The sequence below is a fragment of the Primulina huaijiensis genome, chromosome 4 (assembly GCF_012295235.1).
Source record: "Primulina huaijiensis isolate GDHJ02 chromosome 4, ASM1229523v2, whole genome shotgun sequence".
In the NCBI taxonomy this organism is placed as follows: Eukaryota; Viridiplantae; Streptophyta; class Magnoliopsida; order Lamiales; family Gesneriaceae; genus Primulina; species Primulina huaijiensis.
The window spans coordinates 537,009-558,630 of record NC_133309.1 but is presented as its reverse complement, the minus strand read 5'-3'; the positions used below and the strand labels follow the sequence as shown (position 1 = coordinate 558,630).

Genomic DNA, 21,622 nt, shown 5'->3' with positions numbered 1-21,622 from the left:
GCCATAAGATTGGCTCGAGGAATCGAAGAGCGCAATTGGAGGGGAAGTTTAAAGATGTTCATCGCATATGTCGAAATAGCATGAGCTACGGCTTTAATTAACACCTCTTTGCCTCCGGCAGAAATAAGAAAGTAAAGACCCTGTTTTTACCTCGTCCCATCCCAAAAATTCTGGTAATCCCAAATAAGTGTCAGAACATTCCTTGTGTCTCAATGCCCTATCCAGTCCATGATGCTAAGAATTGTGTATAGAAATTTCTAAAAATGATTTTGTACGGTGTCAATTATTATAAAACAATCTTTTTCAATTCATCAAAACGAGAAAACATGACACAGAATAAAAGAGCCAGACAGAAGATGATGAATGAATGATATCGACGTTCGAATTTATACACGAAAGAACGACAAACTGTACAATCAGAAGACCAGCAATCTCACAAATGTCTAAAGAAAACCAATTCCCCTGACAAGTACAACCCTCTTCATTTGACTTGTGCATCGATTCTTGCCGTGCTATGTACATGTAAACAAAATAAAACTGTGTCTAATGCAATGAATTTCTCTTCTGCAAAAAACATGAATTATTTCTTATGACTCTTCAGGATTCTGTGCAGATCAAAACCCTCAACCTGATACATATTCAAGGCCATACGCTTTGAAAAGCACAGTGACCTGTCTTATTAGTCTCTCCAGAGACGATTGCGTGCAAAATTCTTCATCCTCCATGTTTGGATTTGTGGACAAAATCGTTGCATTGACTAAATCAGCCACCAGCTCCCGATGAGATTCTTCAAGAAGATATCCAACACAGGACTCATGTGGTAGTTCATAAGCCAGCAAGGAAGCACAATCCTGCCAGGAATGGAAACCGATTGGTTATAGTCGCATATAATGTCGGTGCTCAAAATCCAAACACCACAAGTCCAAACTTATGTTACACACTTCCACTGAAAGGCAAACCTAGATATAATTGTTTCACTTAGAAACATGCAAGCTTGCAAGGAGCGGGGTCATGAAAGCAGTTTATGCGCAACGCAACAATTCCTAGATTGTTGCTGTAAACAAGTCTACCTGAACTTGATCTTCCACCTTTAACACGCTCCTGAACTTATCGAACTCATTTCTACTCAAAACAAGAGCTTCTGATAGCTTGTCATCCTGATGCAAGGGATGAACAGTTAAAAATGATAAGATTTTCAGAAAAAAATTTCAATCATCAGATGTAAAGATTAATATTTTTATTAACAACCGTATCGTGCATAAAGCATTTGAATCAGATGAGTGGCAAAAAGGGCTAATCAAGACTAGGGTATTGGCTCACTGTTTGGACAATATCTTTTTATCATACAGTATAAAACAAAACCTTGAATAACAAGCCTAATTTATTGATGGCCTAAAATAAGATGTTTTTAACCCAAGATTCCAAGATGTCAAAAATAAATAATAGAATTAGCATTCATATTAGGTAGGTTTTGTGTTCATATAGTATTTATCGGGTGTAGTAAAACTAAATTTTATCACCCACGGATAGATCTAGAAAAGGATCTTTACCAGGACAAGCTCGATGAACTTTTGAGAACGTAGAAAAAAGCGAATCGGCGAAAGATGGTTCTGCAGAAAGAGTAAAATCGTGAAAAACAGGATACATAAGTCCTTAACATGATATGACATCAGATCAATTAGAGATTGTCTCAAGAGAACTATCTGGATTAAAAGGAAGAACTTGTGAGAATATGTAACTTTAACAGCCATATATCTTGCAAACCATCACAAAAGATTGACACAAAGATCATTCAGGGGGTTGATAATGTTTTTTTGTCAAATTCTATCTATTTCTGAAAGTATTTGCCATACCAAGGAGCAAAATTAGAAACGACAATTGCGACAACTGATGAAAGCTTGATTTGATCTCTTACCTTGGTCACATCAGATCTAGGTAAGAGATCAAATCAAGGTGGCTGCTAGAGAATGATAACAGAAACAACAGTATTTGAAATAGATGAATAATAAGTCTACAGAATACAAGCATGACGGTATCTACCTTCATAATTTGAGGAAACAATTGCTCAAGTACAGTTATTGTGTCGTCAACCTGGCCACACATTATCATCTACATTAACAAGAAAAAGGTCAATATAAATCAACATTCTTAATGCAAAGACATAATTCTGAAGGCTGCTCGTCAACAGCTAGGAATGCATCGCCGTCTCGCGCTCATAACCATTGGACGAACTCACTGGTGAAGTTAAGGCCAACTACAACGTCACAGAGGGAAACACATAATGCTACAGAATACTATGTATAATTATACAAAAGGTGATAGTATATAGTTCATTATGATTTCTAAACCAAATAAACCCAAGAAATGGGTCGCGGCACACAACCGATTATTCTCCTCTTCTGTCAGAGCCAACAGTAGGAAATTAGTTTCAAACATCATCTTTACAGAAATAACAGGTCATAAGTTTCAGCACGAGCGGTGTGCAATCTGCAACAAATTTACGCCGCAACAACATCGAATCTTTAAATACTCATCTATCTGGAGCAATCAAAGATTCCATGTTAAGTTAGCCGATGTTATGCCTCTGCCACACAGGAAATATAATTCTACCATGAAAACAAATTAAAGAGGTGAAAATTATACTAGATCATTTTTTTCCAAATTCTGCCCTCAAGGGAATCCAGAATATAAACACTTCAAAGCACTTTTAGCGATATATTATAAGCTTTAGCTCATACCTGACGAATCATCTTCCTTTCACTCAATGCATAGTTGCCGTCTTCCTCATTGGACCCATTTTCTTGTACCAAAGCCTTAGTTTCTACATCTGTGTCTAATAACCGAAGTGTTTCTTCATAGCCATAGTGCTGTAAATATGATCGAACAATTCTGGAAAAAAAATGCCATCAGTATTAATCAATGAACAGAAGCTGGTTATCACGATTCATTGTATCCAACGTCAGTTTTATCTTTAAAAGAATGATCTCTTAGCTCCAGTAAAAGTTCAAGTAAGTATGACAAAAATACAATTATTTCTGGTGAGCTGATGGGATAAAAATCCGACAGAGAGAGAGATGGACATTCACAAATTTGGAATCTCATGTCCATATTGTCTGTTTTAATGCTAATTACTAACCGAAAACCATCAGCACGAGCTATTTCCATTTCATCAATATTCTTCTGTATTCTTGCTCGATGATATGCTTTATATGCCTGATTCATAAATAAAATAGACCATTAGAGACCAATGAATTGAGTACCACACTAGACATTAACAGAGTCCTCATCATTCCACAAGAAGTTCTTTTATAGAAAATAATTGAAGAGAATAAATTTCCTGCAAGAAGATGCACAATCGAAATCAAGTTTCAAATGAAACCTCTTTCAGCATAACGAATGTATAGACTGTTCAAGCAACGAAAACTCACTCAGAAGTATCAGTATACCTAAATACTGATACTGATCCTATAGTTGGTGATCATGTAGACAATGTTTGCAAATGTATGGATGTGTTCTCACAAATCAGAAAATAGAACATGAACAAGTTTAGCATGAGTAAAGCAGAGATTATAATGAAACCAAATCTTACTTTTAAATCAAAAAGAAATGGCTTCTTTCCAAAGTTTACAGTCACCCTGTCATATATAGGTAAAAAAATTAGCCTGTCAACCCAAAGTATGGGTTCGAAACAACAAAGGAAAATAAATAGGAAGTTCACATAAATATGATCCATACTCTTCATTCTCGGTTTGAAGACCAATTGTCGGAAACAGGGGACCGTACCCATTCTTCCTCACACTTCCAATCAGAACTCCATTTTTCCTGTTAAGAAGGTAAAAATCATTGAAATTATTTTAGCACAGGAACCACATGTAATCAAATGAATACTAATGGACAACTGTCGCATGCAACAAATTATTCTAAAAGACTGCAGAAATTTCAACTTGAATGTTGATTCCGAAGAGGATATCTGTTGACTTACGTGAAAAAGAATTGGTTTGTACCATAGTTAACACCACAACCCACTGTATCACCAATTGATATGGTCGGGCCAAATGTCTCTCCCTCTCCCCCTCCTCGGTAAATCATTCCATTCAATCCATAATATCCACAACTACCTGGTTCCCAGCTGCCAGACAGAAAAACATAAACTCAGAAGAATTGGAACTGACAATTGCAATTAACAGAAACACTCATATTATGATTGACCTCAATTCATCTTGTTTATTTGATTCTTAATTCTTATTGATTCATTTCTCTGCTTGATCTTGAAAAGCAATATCATGTTCATGAACTTCGTAATTCAAATGCCCATTCTTCCGAACCAATGTAAACAGCACAAAGTTGAGGTTATAATTTGTTCATTCAACGTCCAACACCAAAAAAAAAAAAAATGCGCTCAATACATCTCCATCGAACAAAGAAATCCCATTTTTTGGGAAAAATTTCAAGTAGTCGAAACACGGTGTGAACAATTCCTCGCATATATGTACCAGTATAAAGAGTGAAATAAAACGCATACCCCGGATGATGGCGGGAGTTGGTAGAAGTAGAAGTGGTAAATCCGACGGACACTCGTGCCAGAGCTCCCGCATTCTTCACGGAGATCTCGAAATAATAAACCAGCCGCTTGCATGGCGCGGGACGATCCGCCTGCACGATCCCCACGTCGTGCATGTGTTTACTCACATGCGGGTATGAAGCCGAGAGCCTGTCGGGCCCAACCAAAGCGAAACCTCGGGAACTCTTCTCAGTGTCTAACGCCTTTGGGGAGCTCTCGCGCTCCAGTTCAGTTACATCATTAGTTTTTGAGAACCTGGAAGCGATGTCCCAAGCCCGAAGGAAGTAGGAGGCCGTTAGTTCTTCCATGGCTTTGGACATTTGATCGGAAATTCAAGAATCAAGATTCACAGTAGATTGGAAACTTTCTCACTTGAGATTTCAAGAAAATGGGGTGGAAGTAGAATTTAAACAGTTGTTTTAACGACTCCAATCAATTATCACCACCTCAAAATGTGTGGAAATTATTTTTATATAAATTTTAGGATCTAAATTAGTATTAAAAAACATTAATTTATATTATTAAAATTTATATTTTACATTTAAAAAAATAGTATTTTTCTTCAATTAAAGAATGATTTTGAGAAAGATACTACAAAATGGACAATATTATTTTATAGGTTTTTGAGTAAAATAAATTAATCTAATGTAAAGAGTGTACACACAGATTTTGATATATGGAAGACTATATTTTATATTTCAAACTAGCAAAAATTATTTTGGTACAAAAATTATTGATAAATTTGCAAATTGATATACAAAATATTGTTAATTTTTTACACTTAACATAAATTGTTTTTAAGTCGATTATTAAAATCAATTAGTTCGCATTTTTATTTTCAAAGTTATGTTTTTTGATAAATTTTTTAAAAAGATTATATTTATTTAAAAATTATATTATGATAAATATGTATCATAATCTTTGTAATGAACTACAATTCTTAATTAGCACAAATATATATCGATAGAGAAATCATAAACACAAATAAAATATATTTTAAAAATATTTATAAGTATTTAATAAAATAATATTAGATTTCTCTATCTATTTTAAAGTATTATAATTATATATTAGTAAAATTTTACACTTTTAATAATAAAATATCTTTATTAAAGATAAAATGTATATTTAGTTGAATTTTATAACAATAATTGAACTTAAAATAAATTCTATTTAAGGGTAAAATGGACTTTTCAACCAATTCATTTTCAATTCACGAGAACTCATATGAGAGTATCACGAGTCAATTTTCAGAAATTAATATTTTATTTAGGTCACTCATAAAAAAGTATTACTTTTTATGTCAAAAATATTACTTTTTATTGTAAATATAAAAATGGTTAACACGTCTTACGAATACAAATCAACGAAAAAGAGACCTAATATTTTCAATTAGTGGTTACATACCTGAAATATTTATGCATAAAATAATTCTTCGGTAAATTACTACTTAGAAAAGTAGGAAACCACACAACAGCCAAAAAAATCCAACATTTGTTCTTAAATTATTGCGACAGCGAGAAGATGTGGTAAGAATTATCAGTTGTTAGGATCGGAAAAGAGTTTAGAGTGGGATGAATAAACTCTTTAAAAATAGTTATTTTTTAAAATTTGTTTTCATCGTTTTTAGGCCGTTGAAAAATTTCTCGAACGGTTAGAAATATGAACCACTTGAAAAATGCGAAAAATAGTTCAAAATTTCTAATGATAGCTGCAACCGGTTGGCTAGCTTGTTAACAAGAAACGGTTCAGAATGTAAGAAATTGCTGAAAGTAACGACACTGGATTTTTTTGGATGTTCGGAGATAAAACTCCTACGTCACCCCTTCTTCCTCTTCAGAAAGGATTACACTAAAAGACTTTGACTTTACAAACAATTGCAATAGCCCACTTCAATCAGGACTTATCATACTGTCTATTTTGAAACTCTTAGTGATCTCTTTACACTTCTGGATTTTTAAGAACGCTCGATTCAACAGACAACTTAGTAAATCAAATAACCAAAAGGTTACTGATATAAAGAAACAATATATTTTGAGTAGCACGAAGTTGATCTTTCAAATGATTAGATATATTTATGATGAGTGCGTGCTTAATAAGCGATGAAATATGAAGCTTTAAATATGCTCAAAATCTTAAAGTATGCAAGCTTAGTTATGTGACAATCGCGCGGTTGAGAAGCTTGTAGTATCTTAATTAATCGATCTTCTTCTGTTTTCTTCAACTCTTCTTTTTTAGGTTATCATTCCAACAGTCGAAAAAGATGTGTAACGTAAACCTGTAGTGTTGGAATTATGTGTCACTATCAACTGCAACAACATTAAATGTTCTCATTTAATGTTCTCTTTGCTTGTGCAGCTTTGAATCTCGTTCCTTTGAAGAGTTGTTGTTGAGCATCCTTTTGTTATAATTGTTAGCTCCATCAGAACTTGTAGGATATTTAAACAATATTTTCTTTCTGGGATAGTGACATAAATGAAGATCTTTATCACGACTAGAGCCCAACATGATTGACTTATAGCAGTGCAAAACCATTGAATTTCCTGAGTCAATCAAAGAATGTCCTTCATTTAGTGTGCAATAAATAGATTTTTAATGAAGCGGTTGAAGTCTTTGAACAGCCGGTTGAAAAACTCTTAGCAGTTGAAACTCTTCAGAATGCTAAGTTGTTGTAGGCGGTTGAAGTGTTCCTTGTTATACAAGATAAATTGTGACTGTTTCCTGAAACAATTAGATGTTGTTTAATTTTTTGGATCACCAAAACTTAAGGATAATAATAATATCTTAACATCAGTAATTTGAATTAATTGAAATAAATCAAACTACATACAAATATGAAGAGATTGTAGAGAGATAATGGATAAAGTCATGTGTTAGGTGAGATGTCAACATTGTTAGGTGAGGTGTGAACATCAATTTTTCATTTACGTGAGAAGAATTGCAAATCGGAAGAATACGAATTCAATTTGTCAACAACGTCACAATTGTCAAAGCTGGTGGGCTATTTCATGCGCGAGGAGCTCTATAAATAGAGCCGTCTTCATCTCACTTTAAGCATCCCAAAAAGCAATTACAACGCTTCGTAAACAGAAGAGAAAACAAAGAGTTGTGAGTATCTCTTGTGTGAGTTAGAGAAAATATTTTCTCGGTTATACTCGGGTTGGGAGTGTGAGATATTTAGTGTATCATTGTGTACACTTGTTGTAATATTTCTCCTGTTATAAAAGATCAGCAGTAGCTCCGAGAACGTAGCCTATATTGGGTGAACCACGTAAATCTTTCTGTTCTTGTTGATTATTTTATTCCGCATGTTTGGGTACTATTATCATCGTGATCGGCATCGTTTCGTTGTAATTTCTAAACAACTGGTATCAGAGCCTTGTTGTGAAAATTCTTAAGAATTCTGAGTTTGCTCTGTGGTTGCAGCTTTGTCTGATCTTCCACATTAGAAAAGATTTTTTAGATTTTTTGCTAAGGCTAGAGAAGTGAGGGCCGAAGATGATAAATCGGCACCGGGAATCAACAAGTTCGACGGAACAGATTTTTCGTTCTGGCGGTTACAAAGAAGAGATTATATGTACAGTAAGAAGCTGCATCAACTTCTATCAGGAAAGAAACCGGAAAAGATGGAGGATGATGATTGGGGCTCCTTGACCGACAGGTGCTAGGTGTGATACGATTGACTCTAATGAAGAATGTGGCACATAACGTGGCGGAGGCACAAACCACAGAAAAGATGATGTCCATTATATCGGACATGTACGAGAAGCCATCAGCAAACAACAAAGTGCATCTCATGAAAAAGTTATTCAACTTGAAAATGGGAGAAGATGCTTTGGTGGCTAAACACATCAATGACTTTAACACGATTGTTTCTCAACTAACACTGGTTGAAATTATTTTGGATGATGAGGTTCGTGCACTTATTCTTTTGGCGTCTTTACCAGATGTTTGGGAACCAATGCGGGCAGCGGTTAGCAACTCTGTTGGAAAAAGAAAGCTACAATTCAATGATGTCAGAGATCAAATTCTTGCTGAAGAAGTTTGCAAGATGGATTCGGGTGAAGGAACATCATCGAGATCTGTTCTAAATCTCGAGAACAGATGAAGAGGCAATGCAAAATGATGATTCAACCGAGTGGGAGTTGGCCATGGAAGATGAGATGGATTCACTGTCATCCAATCAGACGTGAGAGTTGATAGAACTTCCGCAATGCAACATAACAAGTGGGTGTACCGGTTAAAAGAAGAGCATGATGGTAGCAGCGGTACAAGGCAAGACTTGTTGTAAAAGGCTGCCAACAACGGGAAAGAATTGATTACACCGAGATGTTCTCTCCGGTGGTTAAATTAACCACTATTAGGACTGTACTTGGACTAGTGGCGAAGAAAGACTTACATTTGGAGCAGTTGGATGTAAAGACTGCGTTTCTTCATGGTGATCTAGATGAAGAAATTTATATGGAGCAGCCACATGGATTTAAAGTACGGGAAAAAGAGAAAATGGTGTGCAAACTTCAGAAAAGTTTGTACGGTCTCAAACAAGCTCCAAGACAGTGGTACAAGAAGTTTGATGGATTCATGAGTGAAAATGGTTTCCTAAGGTGTCAAGCTGATCACTGCTGTTATGTGAAAAAGTTTTACGGTTCTTATATCATACTACTGCTATATGTAGATGATATGCTGATAGCTGGAGCTTGTCTGAAAGAAATTGATAAACTTAAGAAAGATTTATCAAAGGAATTTGCCATGAAGGATTTGGGTGCTGCAAAGCAAATCCTTGGAATGAGGATCTTTAGAGACCGGGTGAATAGAATCTTGAAATTGTCTCAAGAAGAATACGTGAAAAAGGTGGTTAGCAGATTTAACATGGATGAAGCTAAACATATGAGTACTCCTTTGGCTAGTCATTTTAAACTAACCAAAGCACAATCACTATCGACGGAGCAGGAACAGGCTTATATGAATAAGGTTCCTTATGCTTCTGCTGTCGGAAGCCTCATGTATGCAATGGTGTGCACTAGATCAGACAGAGCCCATGCAGTGGGAGTTGTGAGCAGGTTTATGAGCGATCCAGGGAAACAACACTGGGAAGCAGTTAAATGGATTTTGAGGTATTTGAAAGGTACTGCTAGTTTATCTTTGTGCTTCAGAAGGTCAAATTTGGGCTTACAAGGTTTTGTCGATGCCGACATGGGTGGTGACCTGAATGGCAGGAAAAGTACTACTGGGTATATGTTCACATTAGGTGGTACGATAGTAAGCTAGGTATCTAAGTTGCAAAAGATAGTCGCGCTTTCGACTACTGAAGCTGAGTACGTAGCAGTTACAGAAGTTAGTAAGGAGATGATATGGTTGAGATCCTTTCTGGAAGAACTGGATCATAAGCTTGAGGGTAGCACGTTATACTGTGACAGTCAGAGTGCTATTCATTTAGCAAAAAATCCTGTTTATCATGCTATGACAAAGCATATACAAGTTAGGTACCATTTCATCATATCATTTTTGGAAGATGGAATCTTGATGCTTGAAAAGATTCCAGGAAATAAATATACAGCCGACATGCTCACAAAGACAGTAACTATTGACAAACTGAAATTGTGTTCAACTTCAGTTGGACTACAAGTATAAATGGAGAGATATGAGCTACTGCAATAATGATGTGAAGTCATGATTGGAATCAAGTTTTCAAGTGGGAGAAATGTTAGGTGAGATGTCAACATTTTTAGGTGAGGTGTTAACATCAATTTTTCATTTACTGAGAAGAATTGCAAATCGGAAAAATACGAATTCAATTTGCCAACAACGTCACAATTGTCAAAGCTGGTGGGCTATTTCATGCACGGGGAGCTCTATAAATAGAGCCCCCTTCATCTCAGTTTAAGCATCCCAAAAAGCAATTACAAAGCTTCGTAAACAGAAGAGAAAGCAAAGATTTGTGAGTATCTCTTGTATGAGTTAGAGAAAATATTTTCTCGGTTATACTCGGGTTGGGAATGTGAGATATTTAGTGTATCATTGTGTACACTTGTTGTAATATTTCTCCTGTTATAAAAGATCAGCAGTAGCTCCGTGGACGTAGCCTATATTGGGTGAACCACGTAAATCTTTGTGTTCTTGTTGATTATTTTATTCCGCATTTTTGGGTACTATTATCATCGTGATCGGCATCGTTTCGTTGTAATTTCCTAACATCATGGACTAGTAAGAAAATGAGAAGAACTGTCAAATCATTTGAAAGAAAAGAATAGCAACGACAGAATGAGAGAGACACAACACACATACATCCCACAAATTCTAGCAACGTTCTTTTGTTATATATTAATATTTGTAAACTCTTATAGTTTATTGTAAAAATAAATCATGTTAGAAATTTATCTCTCAATTTTCAGTAATTTTTTTTTAGTTTTCTTTGTTTATAATGTTGTATTTGTTTAGTAGATTATAACGGACAATCAAATTTAATATTCACAATCGTTGTGTTTTTATAATTTAGATTTTTATCATTTTCACATAAATTGATATATTGTTGTACCTGACATGCGCGTAACTCTAGAAATATTTTGCAGGAAGGTACAAAATATCACGGTAAGCCCTTCTGGGAAAAAAAAAACACAAGAAGTTGATTGATTTATGAAATTCATGAATAAGTCTATACATTTAAAAAAATCTTTTAAGTTGCGTTTATTTAGTGAGATGTGATTATACGTGAATAAATCATACTGAGACTATTAAAATAAGTTTATAGAATATGAAATAAAGATGGATAAGCAATAACATGTTTATTTTGATTTATTAATTTTATGAGTGAAATTATAATTAAGTGACGAGTTACAATTTTACGGTATGTCTATAATAAATATCTTATTTTTAGTTTGTATTATTAAAATTGAGATTTTGATTTTTATTGAAGAAAGAACGTAAATTATTATTAATTCAAATTTAAGTTATTTTAATTCACCAAAATTATTGGATATAAATATTATTTATTGTTTAAAAAATAAAAATTAATAAATTGAAAAAAAAATTCCTTGAATGAGGATAAAATCAAATGAAAGATATTAAATAATATATTAAATTATTTGATTTTTTATTCATGTCTTATAATTTTTAAAAATTAACTTTTCATAAATTATTTTTTTGAAGTAAAATATATTAATGCAATCGTTCTTAGATGGAAAGAGTATAAATAAAAAGTATATATTATTAATCACATATTTTATTTTTGATAAATCATCAAGTTTTAAAGGCTAAATTAGATAAATATCGATGAGTTTTACGAGTTAACACATACCATAAAAAAACAAATAAACATGAAATTAATAAAACTATTAATATAATCAAGTAAAGATAACCTTAAAATAGAAATAGACTACATAATATTGGTCACATCAAGTTCAATAATAAAATATTCCTATTAATTTCGCATGATGAAATGGATAGATGCTAATATTTGAGTTCATTTTATTTCTACTAAGAATTTGTAACATTATTACTATAATTATTTAAATATTTTTTATATAATTACTTATTTATTATCAATATAATTAGATTTTTTATTTGAATAATGTGAAAAATACAATTNAACCTCATGAGATGCAAGAAAACTATTGAACTTTAAGATACCACACTAGATATCATAAACCTCTTTGCGTTTAATTTCTAACAGATGTGATGTGTTTGAGTAGCATTTTGACCACATTAGGGGAAACTTTTGAAACTGAATGCCTCAAGCTTTGAATCTTTTCTTCAGTTTCTGCCTCCAGCCTTTTCAGTGTCGAATCCGAGCTCCCGCTTGACTACAAACAAACAAAATTTAAGCAATCAATGACACTTGTGCTGTATATTTCAGATTCAAGAAAATGGAAGAGAGGGAGAGTCTTGAATAAAATAGATGGACAACCAACCTCAGAAATTTTCTTTTGGTGCTCGGATTCCAGATGGGATCGGTAGTTCGCGACTTCCCTTTCAGCTTCTTCCTTGGCCTGCCTTAATCTTGTCATCTTCACTGAAAATTATGTACATAGAATAAAAAATGAAACATGTAATGATTTTCTTGAAGCAAACAAGAATTTGAGGCATGTGTACAGTTTCTAGCAGCCGATACGATTTGTTGAGCCTCCTGTTCGGCAGTAAGCAGCATCTGTATGCCTCCCTGTCCTCTCATTGAATCCATTGAAACTACATCAACAAACGACAAGATGGATCAGGTGAAATGTTTAAAACGGAAGGACGACGAAGAAAGAACGATGATCCGATACCTGTTTTCCTAAGCAAAAGGTTGCAATTTGTTTCTTGATGAAACTGGTGGAGAGGATCAAATGGTTCAGGACACAATGGATGATTGAACGTGTGATTATTTCCATAGAAATAGAAGGTTTCTGTTTTATGTAACTTTTACTAAGTCAATTTCCCATTAAATTAATGGCATTTTTTCTGTTTTTAGTGGGGTTTTTTTTGGGGGGAAAAACAATAAAATATCCTTGGAAATATCCACATATATGTTGATCAGATTCAAATAAATTGTTCTTAATCTTTTAAATTTTGTAAATAATTGACAGCACTATTGTTGAACTAATTGAGAACATTATATTTTCTATCAAACTGGAAAATGTGATCCATCTCACTTATTTCTCATTTAAATTCTATTAAATTATTGAAAATCATCATTATGCAACAAAGTTGTTGAACTGAGTACGAGAAATTAAAGAAAGAAATGTGGCTCTGTTGCACACTTCATCAGATTTGATGACTAAACTCTCTGCTTGAATCTTGATGCATAAATTTCACAGAAGGGAGTCTGCCCTGGTTGTTAATCTCTTGAAATAATTGACAGGTATCGGCGGCAGCTTGGTCCGGAACTGGGGGTGGCGCAGATAGTAAAGCCCGAAGATCAATACAACTACTTGGAATGGAGTAACATACAAAAACACAGCCCAGATCAATGCAAATACAATAAAGATAGACGTGGCTCTAGGATCTCTCCAGCTCAATAGAGATAGCACCCTCTCCCCTTGCATTGCCAAGTCTGCGACCACGGTTTGTACTCTTCCTGCGATGCTTCGCAGCCTGTCGTATCTCCTCCTCACTGTATCTGTGTCACGAGTAGTTGGGAATGTGTCGTATTCCTCGTCTAGTTCATCAGGGTTAGCATCCTCGGCTTGAGAAAGTCGAGCATCCATGTGGGGCGGAAGCCTTGACCTAAACCTGAAGTTCCACAAACCAATGACAAATAGGTATAAGAAGATAGTGGGCAAGATCAGTTCTGGATAGCAGATCAGTATCATGAATAGTACGTGCACGAGGACCGTTGTCACTGGGTTTTTCCAGTGACAGATCCCATCCATCCATTTAAAGATTTGTGAGATGGCCGAAAGAAGCATCATTATGCGGTGAAAGTTGGCTTTGCTCCTTCTAAGACTCCAGACTTGGTAATCCACATCCAACAAGTATTCGACTACCTCACTTCTGAGGGGTGGTTCGGCACGGGATAACTTTGATGCCACAAGTACCATTGCATTGAGGCGAAGCCAGTCGATGTGCCTGATGGCAATCGGTTGAACGTAATGCATCTTTGGGAGAAGTGGCCTTCCATATTGTGTCAGCATATTCGCCCAAGCGGTGCAGGTAAAACGTAACGCTAAGTGGAGCTCCCCGTTTTTCTTTAGACCAGAAGGAGTAAGAACCAGCAATGGATAGGAATGGGTGTATACTCGATCAATTTCGAGTGTGGAGATCCTTATTCGTATCTTTCCCAGCTTCTGATCCTTTTTCGGATCATCCTTGTTATTGACATGGCAATCATCAAACACAGCAATTGTGATGACAGTACAAGGATCATATACTTCCCAAGTGTACTGCTCGTTCCAACGAGGATGTAGCGTGTCGAGCAGCGTTCTGGTTCGAACCCATTTGTTCCCATACTTAGCCACACAAAAAGCATCCGTCAGTTTACCCTCTTTAGCTTTCGCTGCCAGCAGGTTTCGAGCACTCAGAATACCGATTTCGAGAATTCCAATGCTTGGCTTTCTCAAAATCTTGGATGATGGCTGAAGATCACTGCTAAAATGCGTGGACTCATCAAGAACATGGTAACCAGCATCTATGCAGAGCCGAAGAAGAATCCTGCTAGCAAATTTCTCCCTCCGCATATCTAATTCCTCTGCCATTGCCGGCTTGTGGAGGGCAAACCACTGCGCATCTGGAAGTTTACCTATCTCTAATCTTTGAGAAATCTCCCGAGTCGGTATGATCACCCTTCCAATCACTTCAACCTTGCCCCCTCCAACCTTGTCCTCCACGCTGAAAATTATGTACTCATCAAAAGGCTCAGATGCTATAAATATAAGCTCCTCATTCCACTCAGGATTAGTGCTCTTCGTGGGAGCACCCCTCGTCGCCCTTCCCTGACCCCCAAGACGTACATTCACAAACGTGTCGGGTTGTCTTCCTGGATCCGAAGCCACGAGGTCTTGCGCTGAGATGATATGCGCTCGGAGATAATACATATTGGGAGAGAAATACACTTTCGAACGTGTGCTCGCAAGGCTTTGCTGGCTTAGGCCATGTGCATCGGAGTGCCACGCCTCTGGGAAGGCTTCATCAGCTTGTGTTCCCATCCAAACCGCAAGCATGATCTCTCCTCGTTTGAGTATCTCCCCGTTTCTGTGCTCCAGCCTAAACCACTGTGGAGCTAAAGGACTGTCCGGGGGCACACGAACAGGCACTTCGGAAACATCAAACACATATCTCCCCACAAAGTCATCCATTGAAACATCTTTATCTTTCACTATAACTTCAATCAAACTGGACTGAAGTTTCTCTTTGGAGAACGCGAAAACGCTGTCCCAAACTGGGTCCTGATTCTTCTCCAAATAGCTAGTCACCCCTGTATAGTTCCCGATCTTCACCACGACGTATGGATCGAGACTTCCGGTTATGTCCTTCACCGGAAGATCTCTAGCCTTGACAACTCTTACGAACAAATAATTCATCTGCTCCACCATATCATAAGTGCTCGCAGTCTTGTCCCTTCCCCAATAGCCCATTCTGGCTGCCAAAGGAGGCTTAGTCTCAACCACTCTATACTCGGATTTCTGTTCAGGAAATTGCATTTGCATCACAGTAGTAGTCGAAGAAACCGGTGCAGCCTGAGCAAAATCGAACCGGGATTCCTCGAAAAACGGCTTTCCAACCGGCGGCCGAGGAGGACCACCACCACCAGTTCCCAAAGAGTAAAATCTCCTGACATTCTTTTCCTTCTTTTTCTTCTTGTTTCTCTCGTAACTCTCTTGATAGAGATACTCGTCATCAATCCTACTGCCATCGAAATCCCCAGGAGGAATGATCCCTTCTGTTGTTTCATAACGATGATTATGATGACGATTTCCGACAACATCCACCCGTTCCGAAACCTCCTCCAGGGGATCAATATGATGGAATCCATCAACACCCGCATCCACTGCATATATTTTCAAAGCAATGTCACCCTTCACATGAGAAAAGAGACCTCTTTTATCAAGAGGATACCTCTGAACCACAGCCTCCTGCTCAGAAACAGGAACAGACGAGCCAGAAATCCGAACCTTTCCCAGAAAACTTTTGTGGTGGCCATGTTTGTTCTTATCACTGTACACAAAAACCTCGACAGCTTCACCATGAAAGTCTCTAGGATTCTTGATATCGAACACGAGCTTTTCGTCCCAACACGGGTTGAGATCTTTGGATTTTGTGGAGGTCCTTCGGCGTTGATCTTGAACTTCAACTTCCACAAAAGGGCTGGCAGAACCATTCCCATCTTTAGGCATGAGATCACTGGCTTCAAGAACTTCGACCACTAGTTTCGCCATTGATGATTATTAGGATGAATTCTTTACACTCAGTTACAGTTGCAAAAAAAAAAAAACAATATACGTAGAGATGAAGAGGCGGAGAAAAATAAACAAGGTTTGAGTTTCTTTTTGCGTACTGTTAAGACAGAAAAAGACGTCTTTTGTAAGGAGAGAATCGAGCGGGCCAAGTCGAATTCTTCAATTATAATCAAGTTGAATTAAAGTTTTATTTGAGACCCAAGAATTTATTTGAGTTTTTATCGAACTTAGAAAATTTAATAAATATAAAGTATGAGTTTTTTTTTTTTTTGAAGGAATAAAGTATGATATGTAGTAAAAATACAGACTGCAAGTGTTAGGTAATTAATGTTATTATTATTACAGATTTATGGAAGTATGATTTACCGAAGATGTTCCCAAAAAAACGAGATTCTCTCTTTTACTTGGATGGAATTTTCCTTTTAAAAAGTGGTAATTATCAATGAGACAAATTTGAGACTAGAATTGTATTATAATTCAAAATAAGTAGATGGATGAAGTTAAAATTAATGAATTCATAATAATAAGGGGTAAACAGATCAAGTCTGCTTGAAAAATATTTGATTTATATTCAAAATTACTGAATTCAAGCGGAACTCAAGTTGTTTGATTGTTTCTACCAAGACTTCCTTTGATTAAAGATATTTAGTCAAATAAATTATGGATGGTAGTTTCCATATTTATACTATGGGACAAAATATAGAATATTTTGTAAAATAATGTCCACTTATATATATATATGTTATTATTTTATTAATGGGAATCTAAAATTTAACCAAGTGTTTTGGATTTTATAAGATTTTTTTACCTGTTTCCTAATTTGTCCACGGGCAATTCCAATCTATCTTGTCTGATCGCAAGGTCTTCCAGAAAACTATGTTTATCCCTCAAAAGATTATTTTTTAGTACATCTTTACTAGATTTTCTAATAATCACAAATCATAAGTTAATGATGTAGTAAAAATACTATTCCATTCCAAATGTATAAGTTTGTTTGTTTTTTCCATACAAATCAAGAAAATCTTTCGAAAATAAAAAACTGCATGTTTTACAGGACTCAGGTTAGTAAAAGTATATAAATAGAGTAGGTCTTTTGTGATACGGTCTCATGAATCTTTATCTATGAAACGGATCAGCCCTACCGATATTCACAATAAAAAGTAATATTCTTAGCATAAAAAGTAATATTTTTTCATGGATGATCCAAATAAGAGATCTGTCTCACAAAATATGACCCGTGAGACCGTCTCACACAAGTTTTTGCCATATAAGTATGAAAAAAAATTTACCGATGTAGAAACAGGATTATGCATTAAGACAGTCGCATAAACAGATGGAATAAACAGATATCGGATATATCTCATGAGTTTGATCTTTATCAGTTCCTACAACAGACGAATTGCATTTAAAGCTAACAATACTCCAATTTGTGTTTGGGTTTCAAGAATCAGTGCCACTTTTTCTTTAACTCGGGGGGAACCTTATTCTGTGGAATATGTGGCCAAAAGTATTTAAAGTTTCTCTTTGAATATACACGTACGCCTTTTTTTGGGCTTTAGGAAGAAGAATGTTCTTCATGGATAATATCTCCCCACCACCACTTTCCCAATCGAATATTTCTTACTTTTCTTATGTTTGAATCTTGGTAGATATATACACTATGAAGTGATGAAATATTGAACTAACTTTTTGAGTATATTAGTATTTATCCCGTGCGATGTACGAAATGTTATTTTATGTAAATAATTATTAAAATTAATAAGTATTCGAGTTTGAATGATTATTTAAAATTATTGATTGGTTGAATCTTAATCCGGTAAATCCAAAACCAATGCAATCTGATATCATATAGGATTGATTTGGTTTCATCACACATCAATCCAGAACCGGTTTAAGTCCGGAGAACATGCCTAGTTTTATAAGTGGAAAAAATTTAAAGTATGTATTTGGATAAGTGTTTGTGAAACGTTTCCGAAAAATATTTTTTCTAATGTTCTCCAAATATAATTTTTAAAGAACGATTGAGAGATGTTTTTGATATTTTGAGAAATGAAGACAATGATTAATATCATAACATATTACTTTTTAATTGTAAAAACGATTTTATGAAATAGTTTTTCAAATATGTAGTTGTTCTTAAGACAACTTTTAAAACATTTTAATAAAAAATTTATAAAATCGTCATAGATTATTTTATTAAAATCTATAAAATAATTCAATAATTGTCAACATATTTCATTAAGATAAATATGAGATACGTCTCATATTTAAAAGAAGATAAATCAAGAATATTATCTGGATTAAGATGATAAATATTTTAAGATTTGATTTACCATATCCCAGTTAAAAATCATCAAAATAAGTCACAATCAATTTAAATTTTCTCGATGATGATTAGAGAATACCTATAAATATTGGATACAAGGTCCTCCAATCTATGCGGTTATTCAAAAATATATCATCTCATAAATTGCAAAAAAAAGCTTAGAAAATCTTTGTTTTCTCGTGGGATCTCTACAGTTACAATCTTAAATTCAATATCAGTGGTTAGATATAGAAATTTGTTCCTATTTATATTTTAGCATATCGATCTTTATGTGTTATGTTTGTGCTTATGTTATTCGAATTTGTTCAGTATTTTGTTAAATATTTTTAAATTTGGTATCAAAATATTTGTTGTCTCCTCCTTGATATAATTAGGATTTTTTTTTATTGCACAAAAGTTTTGGATAATTTTCGGTTTTTATCATGATTTTTATGTAATTTTCGAGAGAAAAAATCTCTTAATTTTATGCAATATTCTAAAATCAAATAAATTGAACAAAAAACCCTAACATTGTAATTGGTGAAATTAGCCGTCGTCCGGAATATATCTCTGGCCAATAAGGGTACTGGCCGAAAGCCCACGTCGGGCGACCACAATCCACAGTCGGAAGTTGAATTCAACGTTCGGCCAGAAAATTGTGCCTGATATCGTGCACACTTTATTGGAGATTTCGGTCCACAATTCAATCGATTTCCAACCATTGAACATGCGGTGACTGAGGGGAATGATCTCCCAAGTGAGCCCGACATATTGGGGGTGACAACCGGCCATCCGACGTCATATAATGGCTGGAATTTCATGTAATTGCGCAGCCTGAGTGAAATTAAAAAAAAAAATTCTATCTTCGGCTGATTCGCGACGGCGAAGGTGCCTCCGATCAGGCGGTAGTCTTAGGTCGGAAGTTTGGTCGGAGGTGGTCGGGCGGCGCCTGAATTAGCACTACAAGAAAAATCAGTTTTAACAACACATCAAAGACAACGGTTTTCATTAAAACCGTTGTCTTTTTACTTTTAACAACGGTTTTAACAAAAACAGTTGTCGTAGCCTAAAAAAATCCGCTCAAAGACAACAGTTTCTTTAAAACCGTTGTCTTTGATATATCTACGACAACGGTTTTAAAAACCGTTGTCTATGAGCTTTTTTTTTTGGACTGCGACAACGGTTTTTAAACTGTTGTCTATTAGCGTTTTTCTTCAATCTACGACAACGATTTGTAAAAAACCGTTGTCTTTCAACTGGTTTTTCTATAAATTTGTTGTCAATATTACATTTTGCGACCGTTTAAGTTAAATCTGTCGCTAAAATTAGCGACGGTTGTACTATACCGTCACTAATTTAAATTTTGCGATGGTTAAAGTATAACCGTCGCAAAATTTAGCGACGGTTACTTAAAACCGTCGCCGATGTAAATATAGCGACGGTTTTACAAGAACTGTCGCTAAGTTTAGCGACGGCGTTTTTAAACTGTCGCTAATTTTAGAGACAATTTTGGTAATACCGTCGCTGATCTAAAATCAGCGACGGTTTATACTTAACCGTCGCTATATTTAGCGACGGTTATTATATAGCGACAGTTCATGTAAAAGCGTCGTTAATTTTAAATCGACGACAGTTAGAAAAATAACCGTCGCTATTTGCGACGGTTAAAGTCAAAACTGTCGCAAACTGTCTATAAATATCCCCACTCTCGGTCTATTTTCTACCATACCACTTCACAACACTTAAAATTTTTCTCCCTTATACAATTTTAGTTTCGATTTTCTCTTTAAAGTTTAATAAATTTTTAAAATCAAGAATATAGTATTTTTGACGGTAAATCAAGAATATAATTTGCATATTATATTGTGAGTTTTTTTTGTATATTTATTAAAATATTAAAAATGAAATTTTTTTTATTTTACTGAATAAATTAGCGACAGAAAGCATACAAAACCGTAGCTGAAGTTTATAAAACACCGTCGCTAAATGTAGCGACGGTGTATTAAACCGTCGCTGTTTAGCGACCGTCGCTAATTTTAGCGACGGTTAACGATGATGTCCGTCGCGAATTAATTTGCGACGGTTTTTTAAAAACCATCGCAAATTGTAACTACCACATCACTCCAAAACCGTTGTCTTTTAGCGAATGCTTTAACCACAGGACCTTTAACAACGGTTTTATATACCTACGACAACGGTTTTTCACCGTCCTCTTTAGACGTCTACGACATCGGTTTTTCACCGTTGTCTTTGAGCACACCCTTTAACCACAGGGCTTCTAACAACGGTTTTATTTGACCTACAACAACGGTTTTTAACCGTTGTCTTTTGTCTTTTTTTTAGTAGTGTAAGTTAGGGGTATGTTAATTTCAAATTAGGGTTTCACAATTTGGGTATTGTTGGGTTAAACGTGCATGGATGAGAGTAGTACTCGGATGAGTGATATCTTTGGAAGTTCTCGTGTGACAAGCTGTTGAAAATGTGCCACTTCATCTGGTTGGCTAGGTGAACAATAAAAGAGTGACTCCACATCTTAACATGTACTACTGTCTCTGCAAGGGATAGGACTGACAGTAGAGAAAGTGTAAGACTTATCTCTAAAAGATATGAGACATCACTAGTAGATAGACACGTACCTCCCCAGATTCATGGCTAACATCCTAACCCATTAGTATTCAAGTAAGTACACTCTGTGCTTCCACAAGTATAAGGAAATAATATTGCACATTGGCTAACAGCTATAACTTTTGGCCTAGTTGTAAGACCATTTTGGCGTCTTGTCATTTAAATCATCGAGTTATGAGATATTATCAAAAAAATTTAACTCATCAGAAACTAAGATGTGCTGAAATTTTGTTTCAGCAACCTCTCAATTCCAAATTGAAC

At 35.3% G+C, this 21,622-nt stretch overlaps 2 protein-coding genes and 1 pseudogene across 2 annotated transcripts; all 3 read right to left on the bottom strand.

Moving 5' to 3' along the window:
* Nucleotides 1-402: 402 nt before the first annotated feature.
* LOC140975939 (ran-binding protein M homolog) lies at nt 403-4,945 on the bottom strand (annotated as a pseudogene).
* A 7,201-nt stretch (nt 4,946-12,146) lies between these two features.
* LOC140975068 (V-type proton ATPase subunit G-like) lies at nt 12,147-12,737 on the bottom strand. The gene is made up of 3 exons (XM_073438567.1): nt 12,650-12,737; nt 12,469-12,569; nt 12,147-12,360 (listed from the first exon to the last, which is right to left on the bottom strand). The coding sequence occupies exons 1-3, from the start codon at nt 12,735-12,737 to the stop codon at nt 12,217-12,219; spliced, it is 333 nt and encodes a 110-aa protein (XP_073294668.1). The 3' UTR covers nt 12,147-12,216.
* A 610-nt stretch (nt 12,738-13,347) lies between these two features.
* Nucleotides 13,348-16,586, bottom strand: LOC140975062 (multiple C2 domain and transmembrane region protein 6-like). Its single transcript, XM_073438555.1, has one exon. The coding sequence runs from the start codon at nt 16,408-16,410 to the stop codon at nt 13,348-13,350; it is 3,063 nt and encodes a 1,020-aa protein (XP_073294656.1). The 5' UTR covers nt 16,411-16,586.
* Between the last annotated feature and the right edge of the window lie 5,036 nt (nt 16,587-21,622).